Source organism: Myxocyprinus asiaticus, chromosome 2 (genome assembly GCF_019703515.2).
Source record: "Myxocyprinus asiaticus isolate MX2 ecotype Aquarium Trade chromosome 2, UBuf_Myxa_2, whole genome shotgun sequence".
Taxonomy (NCBI): Eukaryota; Metazoa; Chordata; class Actinopteri; order Cypriniformes; family Catostomidae; genus Myxocyprinus; species Myxocyprinus asiaticus.
The window spans coordinates 5701434-5713311 of record NC_059345.1 but is presented as its reverse complement, the minus strand read 5'-3'; the positions used below and the strand labels follow the sequence as shown (position 1 = coordinate 5713311).

At 36.5% G+C, this 11878-nt stretch overlaps 1 protein-coding gene across 1 annotated transcript in view; it reads left to right on the top strand.

The window, feature by feature from the left end:
- The first annotated feature begins 485 nt into the window (after positions 1-485).
- LOC127454304 (polyadenylate-binding protein 2-like) overlaps positions 486-11878 on the top strand; it is a 25788-nt gene continuing 14395 nt past the window's right edge. The window contains exons 1-2 of the mRNA XM_051721418.1: positions 486-3607; positions 9317-9407. Of these exons, the coding sequence (XP_051577378.1) occupies positions 9350-9407 (58 nt within the window). The 5' untranslated portion in view covers positions 486-3607; positions 9317-9349. The remainder of the gene's footprint in view (positions 3608-9316; positions 9408-11878) is intronic.

Here is an 11878-nt window from a genome sequence, read left to right as displayed (position 1 = left end):
TCATTTAACTTTTGTAAGACACTTTTAGTGTTAGAAAGGCCATATGCGAGGAGACGTGGATGATCATGAATACTGATGTGATTCACACCTGAGGAGACAAAGACCCCTCCCCTGAGAGAATGAATGTGAGGAGACTTAATGATTGAATGTATTGTTTGTAGCTTATTCACAAAACCAAGTTTAAGTTCAAAGAAGTAATCTAACTATACATTTTCTTTACATAAAGACTTTACTTAAAAACTTTAGACATACACTACCATTTAAAAGTTTTAGATCAGTAAGATGTTTTTATGTTTTTAAAAGAAGTCTCTTCTGCTCACCAAGGCTGCATTTATTTGATCCAAAATACAGCAAAAACAGTGATATTGTGAAATATTTTTACAATTTAAAATAACTTTTCTATTTGAATATATTGTAAAATGCAATTTATTCCTGTGATCAGAGCTGAAAGCTGAAAGTCTTCAGTGTCACATGATCCATCAGAAATCATTCTAATATGCTGATTTGCTGCTCAAGAAACATTTATTATTATTATCAATGTTGAAAACAGTTGTGTACAATTATTTTTTCAGGATTCTTTGATGAACGGATTTACACATGAAACAACATATAGAGAAGTGGTACAGAAGACAGTACAAAAGAGACATTCAGGGCAAAAGTGCAAACAGGGACAGTGCAAGATGAAAGAAAAATAATTAAAGTGTCCAGTACACAGGGAGAGACGAGAGTATTACCGAAGGTGGATGGTTTGTATGAGCCCACTCATCCACCAATGCTTAGCCTACTCGCTCACATAGTATTGCACATAAGCATTGTAAACTTTGAAGTGAACAGTTCACAGCACACAGATTTGAGAATGCAGTTACATACCTTTGTGCCATATTTGAAAACAGTTCCCGATCAACTGAAGACACAAGTGAACATCACATGCCTGGCATTTCCAAGGTGTGATCTGCCTTTTACCGTGCTGTACTTTCCAAAGCATGCACTCCGGCGACCAACAGTGGCAATATTCTTTGCACCTGATGTCTGCTCAGCTCCTGGAACCGGTACATGGTCACTACTGGTCTGTTTTGGTTCTACTTTCTGTGACACACCACAGAGCTCTGCAATAAGCTGTTCCATGAACTCTATGTGGGTCATGTTACCACCTAGCTCTTTGTGCATAATGAAAGCATTGGTGGAAGCAATGTCCAATAAGTGTAGAAAGACCTTTCTGTACCACTTCATTGTTTTGTGTTGTGCAGTGTAGTACTGTAACAGCTTATCAGACAGGTCAACAAACCATCGGGGGGGGGGGGCATGTGTTTGTTGTAGGCAGTCACAAGTGCAGGACATGGAAATGTCTTTGTCCTCCATGTATCTTGTGATTTCACCCTCCTCTGCACAGTCTCACCAGTATAAGCAGAATGGATGATAGAACAGACAGATACCTCTCGTGTGTCCATCCACTTCACAAATACAAGAAGTCCATCCTGAATCCACCTGATGGATCCCCTGGCAGATTATTTTGAGAGTGAATTAGTTGCATCCCGTGGGCAGTCCTTCCTATAGTCTCTGTAAGTCCCACAAGCACCAAACCTCATGGCAAACAAGTCTGTCAGGAGCTTTGGACATGTGTAGAAATTGTCCATGTACACATGGTACCCAGAGCCTAAAACTTTACAGTCCAAAAGAGATGTCACAGCATCAAATGATAGTCCACGACCTGTGGGAAAGTATTTTTTATCCTGTGTACACAGAAAAGTCTACAGTGTATCCATTTGGTGAATCAGCAAGGACAAACAACATGAAGCCCCACCTGGTTGGCTTGGCTTTCATGTACTGTGTCATTCCTCTGTTTGTTTTACATGCCACCATCCTTTCATTCACAGCTAAGTTTCTTTTAGGATGATAGATGGCTTTACAAGCATGACGGATAGTGTCCATGAGAGGTTTGACCCTGAAAAGATGGTCATGTTCAGCTCTGCCCCTTTTTCTGTCATTTTCCTTATCTGCATCTGGGTGACTCATGTGCACATTCCATGAAATGGTGCGGTATCTGTCTCTTGACATGATTGTGGCAGGAAAAGGTACAGAGGAAAGACTGTCTTGCCGCCAGTAGTCTCTGATGGAGCTCACCTTCACCATGGCCATGTAAAACAGCAGGTCAATGTAGCAGTACATCTCACTGATGCTGACATCTATCCATTTATATTTGCAGCCCTTTGCAATCGCCCTGGCAGCCTGAGCATTGGTGTTGTGGCAGAGAGTTGACACTGCATTCTCAGAAAAAAAAACATTTTGAAGAGACTCTGGGGAGTGTGTGCGTCAGCATGACTCAGCTGTGGTCCAGGTTCTCATGCAGGCAGGAATCTCAGAGTCTGTGGAACCATGTCAGTATCAGTCTCTGTTTTCCATGATAGAGGGGACTGCCTGTTGCTTTCCTGAATGTTTGTCTTGGCCCTCTTATAGCTGTAAGCCACACAGGCACATATACATATTGTATTATCACTAATTATATAAACAAAATTAAACAAACATCTGTGAAGGCGAGAGTGATGCAGCCACATTCCTAAAAAAAGTTGAAAACTATTATAACATATATATTCCAAAGTATAATACCAGTAGCCTATATGCATAACTGATGGGAAATTAATGGGTATAGACGCATGCTGTAAATGTCTGTCAATGGGCCATTACCGGAGATAGCATACCGCAAACATTTACACATTCACGCACTTCATCGTCCGCGCATATTTACAGCACATTTTACACATTTACACCCGAACAGATATTTGCGAGCACAAGCTTCGTTGATGATAATGAGGCAGCATAAACACTAGTTAAAATATAATCTAAACATTCATATTATTTTTATATCATATCACATATCATATTGATATCATACAGCATACAATTGAAATACCTGCTTTAGCCGAAACAACATTTAAATGTAACTAAAACTTGCCTATTAGGACATATTTCAAATTTCAATACTCTGAATCCTGGCTGGCAAGTCTGGAAATAGTCCAGCTAGTAAAATATGTACATGTTTATATAAAATAGCATGTCAAGTAATGTAAGTAAAGACTTACTCATCCGAAATTGTATCCTCGGCTGGATCAAGTCGCTCTTCAAAATGAGGAAAATGTGAACTCTTCGTCACTATCCAGGACGATCTGTAGAGCTTCCTCACCTGTGTAGTGTGCCATCTTCCAAACGCGCAGAAAAGTGAATGAACTTGATGTTTTTTAAGGCATTGTTGGGGGCATTTACCGTTTGCATTGATTGTCTCAGCACATTACCGTATGAATAGCGCACTCTGCTGGTGGGTGTGATCAGATTAGCGATGATTAGCTGAGCCAGGAGAAACTGTACATCTCTTTGTTTCATACAGATTACATTGCAGGAGAATATTTGTTTTAAATTTGAATTGTTTTATTTAAAAGTAGACATTTTAAGCTTTCTTTAGACATATGTTTCATGTTTGTCTGATAAGTATTCCTGGAGTTTCAGTTCATTTTTGTGATGTGTTTCAGAAAGATGCTCGCGGAGACAGAGACGGCTGAAAGCGCACCCTGTTTATTTTCTTTATTTTACAAAAGCACAAGGATTTGTTGTTACTGTGAGTGTACACTAATAAAAGTAGACCCTTTATAGTCTCTAATGATGTTTTACACTTATCTGTATGCCCAAAAATAAGTATTTTAAGTTGTTTCCGCTGTTATGAGGAAAAAAATCCAGCAGGACACACCGACGTGGTTAATGCCAACGGCATACAATTTTGCCAAAAGATGTGTATTTTGGGGGGAATTTTGATATTTCAACCTCAGTTCCTATAATACATCTATAATACACTGTGTACACAAAATAGTTTCACCTTCAGGACAAAAATGTCCCCACTGAAACCCATTAAAACTGAAATATTTGATCCCAGTGCCATTAAAGCATAAAATCATGAATTCTGTGATATTTTGCTTTCATTCCGGAGCCCTGGCTTCAAAATTTACATTTTTTATATTTTCCACCAGATGGCGCCATTTTTCTCATGTTTAGCCTATGGAGCAAATACAAGCTTTTTTCCTATTTTCTGTTTGCTGTATTATAGAGCACTGCAGGCCAGTTAAATAAATGATGCAACTAAAATTGTGTAGGTGTGTTGGTATGGATGTCAGAGTGTGTTTTGTATGTGTGTATGGAGAAATGTGTGTGTGTAAAACAACAGTGGCATTATATAAACAAACTGGCATTTAAAAGGTTAAAATCCTGAAAATGAATGAATATTTGGCAGTTATAATCAGGACTGATATTGGTTAAAAAAAATAACTAATTGAAAGTGGAAAATAATATTAATATATAATATTATTATGGCAGTTTTTTGACGTGGACGTTTTTGTCTGCTAAGGACCTCTGAGTAACTTTTTTAAATTGACGCACAAGGGTTAAAAGCTTGACAAATTTAAATACAAACGGTTTTGATAAAAATTACAAACTCATTTCATAAAAAAAATCATTTGGGGATTTCAGTTTAACCATTAGTATCTTATTTGATCCCAGATCCTTTATGATTGATTAGCACATTATGACAGACCGTCCAATACAGGAATCCTGTAAACATTACTTTTTATTACTAGGGTATTTTTTTAAATATAAAAGGTGATTTTTTTTTTTTTTAACTTCTAAATTAAAAAAAGCAAACAACTAAAGGAGTATAGAATTTTATTTTAACAAAAATTAGGTGTATTCAAAAATCTGTAAAGTCACATCTCACCACTGCACTCGCCATGATTTGATTATAGGGATGGGCGATACCACTTATTTTCTTTTCGATACGATACCAAATACTTTTAGGCCAGTATCGCAGATATCGATACCAATACCGATACCTACATTTTAACAAATTCTTTGGATAAAATTAGTAACTTAAATTATTTCTTACATTTTTTATATATATATTTATAGGCCTAAGCAGAAATTATTAGGCTGCTTTGTTTACCCTTTAAAAATTAGTTAGTATAAACCACATATAAAACCACAAAATTAACCATAGATATTATTATATGGTTAATATTACTAAAACCAAGTTACAGTAGGGATACTACAGTAATGCTGTAGCAAAACCATGGTTAATTGTATCAAAACCTTGGTTACTGCCAAAAAAAAAAAAAAACATGGTACTACAGTCGTTGTTAATAGTCATGGTTAATACAATATTACTATAGTAAATCCATGGGTAGCTTTCATAAGGGTATCATTTATTAACAGGATTAAAGATCATTATCAATGTTTTAACACCTCTTAATTTAAATAAGCCCATTATAATATGAGCTCTGTCTGTCATGTGACTGCTGGTGGATTTTAGCATTTCTGTGCGTCAAGATGAGCGGAAGAAAAAATAGTTCCGGTGCCATGCAACAATTCGCTCATATAATTATTATTTTCCACTTCGAAGTTTATGAGATGCATTAATATTCATGTTATCTAAATAATAAGATCACTAGTTTAAAAAAACAACAACTTCAGAACCGATATTTTTATGTGAGGATCGATATTCTTGATACCACATCAGTATCGGAAGTATCGATACTTTAGTATCGATCCGCCCATTCCTATTTGATTAGTTGTGTCAGGTGTGTTAATTAGTTAATTAAGGGCTGGAACAGCAAGGCTTTCAGGGCTGATGTTGAAAACCAGCGTGGACCCATCAGGTAACTTTAAAATAAGATGTAAGAAGACGACAGTTGAACTGTATTCTGATTGTTATTGACTCTGTCAGGGCTACTAACGACCTGGTGGAAATGGCGTTAAAGTGACACTGTTTAGTGAATATGAGTGATAAAACATAGGGGTGTATGATTAAAAACGTGTCAACTATGAACATGGCGGAGTAAATTATCAACGTGAAAACGATTCAAAAGCGAGACAGAAGCTGATTTGATAGTATTTCACGAATTCTGAATGCTTTTCAACACCTTTGAGAACAGCAGCGCTATTTTGTAATATGATTACGTTTTTATTATACGAAATAAAAATAAATTGATAAATGGCATACTCGTCATTGCAAATCAGTTTTCGCACAAATTTCTGCTTATTTTGGGTTTTAAGCTTGTACTCTAAACTTGATGTGAGGAATTTACAAATGATATGGACCTTTTAAAGGTGCACTCAGTAATTTTTAACTCCTTAAAGTTTAACTCCTAAAGACTCTAATTGTAATTGTGCAATATATGTAGGAAATCATGAGCACTCTTCATCAAAATGAAGACTACAGTCATATCAGTAACCTTATAAAAGCTGTTTTGTTCTACATGGAGAGGGTCGGCACTGGGGGCGGCCATGTTGGAATCACATGACCTGTAGGGCTGAGAGAATCGAAAGAATCGACTCTGAGGCGATGAAATTAGACTTCACTTTGGAATTGACTCCAAAGCTGGATTTTTAAATAAAACTGAAGTGTATTGTTTGGACATTTTATTCAGTGTACATAAGGTAGTGGACAATTTCTGTTCATTATATTTTAAACCTCTTTCTACACAAGAACTCATGAGTGGTAACAAACTATTTCAATGTAGGTAAAATGGTGCTTTTAAGATTATTTGTGGTAGTTCTTTGAAATACAGCTGCATCTACTCCAACTTCCCTCAGATTTACCTCATGAGATTGAAGCATTGTGCTTTGGTATGTGTATATAGGCCCTGATTTAATTTTAGAATGGACCTGTTAATAGTAAATGTTGTTCATGCTATTATAAATAGTGCAAAGAACACTTTAAAGTGAGCTGTTTATTATGAGATTTAACTTTACCTCCCGTTTTTTTTTTCTGGAATCGAAAAAATGAGTCTGGAATCGACTCAAACCAGGAATCAGAGTCGATTCCCAAATTTCTGGAATCAAACAGCTCTAATGACCTGCTGAATACTACTCACTTAATCTCAGTAACCGTCCTGTTATTTGACACTTGCACTCGTTGATTAAAGTAATCATGGCTGACTGTGAACGCTACATTTCTACAATGGTATCTGAAACTGAAAGCTATTGATATTAAATGATGCTGCATCCAAGCCGCTAGGTGTCAGTGTGACATCCAAGATGACACAAAGACAAAAGTTACTGAGTGCACCGTTAAATGTATTTTATTTTTTTATGACATACAGATCTAGGTTATGGGGCATGTATGGATCTTATGTTAGAAATGGTAACCTAAAGTGGACACTATTTTTTTAATCACCAATTAAAGAGCCCAACAGTGACATGACTTTTTAAAGGTACAGATGTTCCATGTAGTCCCTTATTCAATATGAAGTCATAAACTGCATAGGCTTTAATAATTATACAAGAATTGAATTAAATTTTATGATTATATCTGATTACCAGTTATGGAAAGAATTAGGAATAAATGCTTTTTAAAATGGTCATATATTGAGTATGGCATGTCATACTGCATACCATACTAAAAGTCTAAAACAAAACACGTCTTGGCGTCCAAGGTTGTTCCAAGGCTTGGTGCGATTTAAGATTCATTTTCATAAATCAAGATCTCAATAATGACTCCATGTCCTGCGTAGGGTACAATGGGGCTAAAGGCACACCTAAAGAGAACGCACTTGGGGTAAAAGGCCTGTAGGAGGTTTAAAGTGATATTGTGTAGATATAGGGACAATAGTTAACCTATAGTGCAAAATTTATGCAAAGGATTTTGAGACAGCAATATGCTTTTTTTGAATAAGATATGCTTACTCAGGGTTGGGGAGTCATGGAATACATGTAATGGGATTACATATTTAAAATAAAAAGGTGGATATGTCATTGAGGAAAAATGTGGTTGTGTACACTTAGGTTTTGAAGTAAGTTTGGAGCAGCAAAAATAGTTAACCTTGTGTAAATTGTCATGTGAACATTTAGCTTTATGCTAAGCTAAAATGCCATTTCTAGCCCTTTTACGTGCATCTGTTATCAGGCACGATTACACTTTTTATCATATTTATGATCGAGACCTTTGTTAGGCCAAATATATACTGCAAAAATCGTATTCTTGATGAGAATTTTTGTACAGGAAAGCAAAGAAATAACTTTAAAAAAAAATGGTTAAAACAAGATATTTACTTTGCATAAGATATTAAGGCTTTTTGATATTTAAGAAATTAAGTGTATTTTGTCTTGCTGTACTGGTAGATGTTGTTCACTTGTTTATAGTCAAAACAAGTGGAAAAAAATATGTGCTGACATAATCCAAATATTTAGATTGTTACTGACCACGAGTAATCTAACAGAATACGATACGAATTACATTTTACAGCATGTATTCTGTAGTGGAATACATCTTAAAAGTAAAACCTCCCAACCCTATGCTTACTCAAAATACCTACTTCAGAAAAGGGTGCACTATTTCCTGTTAATTTCAATCTAATTTTATCCCCTTTTCTCCCCAATTTGGAATGCTAAATTCCCACTACTCACTAGATCCTCGTGGTGGTGCGGACAAGTCCCAGTTGCCTCCGCTTCTGAGAACGTCAATCTGCGCATCTTATCACGTGGCTCCCTGTGCATGACACCGCAGAGACTCACAGCATGTGGAGGCTCATGCTACTCTCCGATCTACGCACAAATTACCACACGCCCCATTGAGAGCGAGAACCACTAATCGCGACCACGAGGAGGCTACCCCATGTGACTCTACCCTCAATAGCAACCGGGCAAATTTGGTTGCTTAGGAGACCTGGCTGGAGTCACTCGGCACACCCTGGATTTGAACTCGCGACTCCAGGGGTGACGGTCAGCGTCAATACACGCTGAGCTACCCAGGCCACCAATTTCAATCACATTTAGCATTTTTGGCATCTCAAATATTCTATAAACAAATTAATCTCCATTGTGATTGGATGAATCAATGTAAACCCACTTTGAACATTTTTCAGAACAAATCTATTCACCCCACTTAAAAAAAAAATTTTTATTGGGGGCTTTATTTTTTACCCCAAATACCATCCTTTCTCTTATTGGACAGCTATTAGTTTTATTTAATGACCTTGAACAATGAAAATTATAAGTATTTTGACTCAAATTAAATGTTAATTTCGGGGGGGGTTTTATTAGCTACATTTGCAAAATGTAAAAATTTATCATACTGCCTCAACTTTTAGACACCATATGCAAAGATCTCATGGATCAGGAAAATTGTGCAGTGAATAGTGACAAACAGGTGTTAAGGAAAGTACTGTGGTAGTTTTTGTTGCTATTTAATGTTTAGGGAGAAAGTAATATCAAAGGAGCCTCTTAACCCCCAGGGTCTTTAGCCCCATTGTATCCTTTACCTAAGAAGTTCTGTGTTCTTCAGGAGCTGGACGCAATTCAAACTTGTGTGCTGGAAATGGAGGATGAAGAGCAGTATGAAGCAGACAGACAGTTCCCATACCACCCTCAGGCAGGTGAGCAGCCAGCTGGCCTACACCTGAGCCCATCTGCTGGGCCACAGTGTCTTTTCACTGCCCAATGAGGCATGCCCCAGCAGGGCTGTCCTGCAGCCCGAGGTGCAGTCTTATTTAAGGACATCTCTGCACAGGAGCAGTCCTCTGTGTCAACAGTGCAGCCTAGTTAAATGTGTCAGACACACAAGGGTGATTTTGGGCACTTTCGACCTTTTCTTTCTAAAAAAAAATAAATAAAAAATACATAGAATGTGTTCTACAGTGGGCCTAAAGGCACCCCATAAGGAAAATTTTGGGTCTTTTTATACAACAAGTAAGAATGCTTATTCAAAATAACCACTTCAGAAAATGAAGCACAGTTTCCCACTTTATAACATCTCAAGTATTCTATAAACAAATTAATCTCCATTGTGATTGGATCAGTCAATGTGAGCCCACTTTGAATGTTTTTCATAACAAATCTATTTGCCCCACTTAAGAAAAAAATGTTTGACGGGGGGCTTTTTAACCCGGATATGATCCATTTACTATTGGACAGTTAATAAAAAAACTTGAATGTATTTTCATTAGTGCTGCATTTGCAACATTTTAAAAATTATGAAATATTAGATCAGATTACTTAAATCAACCTTTAGGCATTGCATGCGATGACATCATGAATCAGGAAAATTTTGCAGGGCATATTAATGTAGTTTGGGAGAAAGTAAAATCAGAAGTCACTAAGTAAATTCTACTTCAGTAATGTAAAGTGCCTTTAGCCCTGTTGTACCCTAATTTTTAGATATTTAAAAGCGACTTAGTTCAATTTTTTTTCCATGTGTTAAACTACAAATTTGTCCATGTGGTGGTAATGACATAAAACCTGGGGACAAGTCTATGTTTGGTAAAAATATTTTATTCCGAAAAAAACGGTGACATTTAGACACGTGTCAATTATTATTCATTTTTAATTAACACTTAAGCTCGCCGTGGAAAAAAAATATTCTCAATATTAATAACTACAGTCTTGACCAACACAAAATAGGTATCCTTTTAGAGCTGAGAAGTTCTGCTTTACAATGCATGTAGGCATTATGACCAAAACTGAACAAGAGCTTTGAAATTTGCAGATAAATCAGAAGTGTTCGGTTTTGATAATTGATAATTTTGCACTGTACGTATTATTGTAATTGGTAAAAACATCAAACTTATCAAATAACCATGTGTCATGTTGTGGAAGCTCTAGAGTTGAATTTGTTTTACTCAGTCAAGATTATACCTGAGTCATAGCTAAGTACATGTCTTTGACATACATGTTACATGTAAACAGGTGTTGCTTATAACCCGTGTTTTCGCTTATTTCATGAAAAATAGGTGGAACATAAAACAGTACATGACAGTACTTGGAGGGGACTTCCATTAAAACGAGCCTACATACAATGTAATCGGATGCATAGATCATAAGATAATCCACACAAGCACAATGTGCGCACGGCAAATAATGTGCTATCTGGCTAAAATCACGTTAGTTTTCCTGGATCAGATGACTTCATCGGAAATGTAGGACCTTGTCCAGGATCATGGACACTAAACCAATCATATTAGGATTCCGATCGTTACAACCAGAGGTGGAAGTCATCCAAATATGGGCAGAGAGGATTGTTCACTAATTACATATGGCCACCAGGAGATGGCGCCAAGTACATGATACAGACTCAATGATGACTCGAATGACACAGAATGGAACTGAATGAGATCTCCTTACTCATGCCTGCATGCTTTAGAGAGAGCATTAATTTAGTCCTTGTTGTATTTGCATGTGTAATTAGTTCTTATGTACAATTGTTTTATTTGTTTGGAGAGGCTTTTGGACACATGGAGGATAAATAATTTTGTAACGCTATAACTTTTGCTTTTTATCGACAAAATTACTCGGGAACAAAACCAGTTTTTCGGAGCTGCATTATGGCTCAAGTTGGTTTTTTTTCAGCAGTTTCTTGGGTTAAGAGTTATAATTAAATACAAAAAACAAAGAGGGTAAATTGTTTGGTATCATTATAGAGTTATAAGCCTTTTTAATGTTGGGAATGGTACTGAAACAGGAAAACATTAAAAACATTTTCAGAGCTTAAAGGGTTTTAAGCCATGGCTGAATGTAACTGTTTTACCCCTAAAAACAAAAACATTAAAACACCAAAATAATCATGCCACTCATTACTTTGCCCCAGTACATTTATTCAACTGTTTACCATAAAAAGAAACCCATTTTGTTCAATTTTTTTTTTCATTGCTGAAAATGAATTTCATTGTGTTCCTGTAGCTCATCTGTTAGAGGATGGTGCTAGCAATGACAAGGCTATGGGTTCAATTCCCAGTACACACATACTGATAAAATGTATGCATCAAATGCACCATTAGTCACTTTGGATAACAGCGTTTGCCAAATAAATAATGTAAATGCTGGCACTGTTAAGTGTCCATAGTTACAGCAT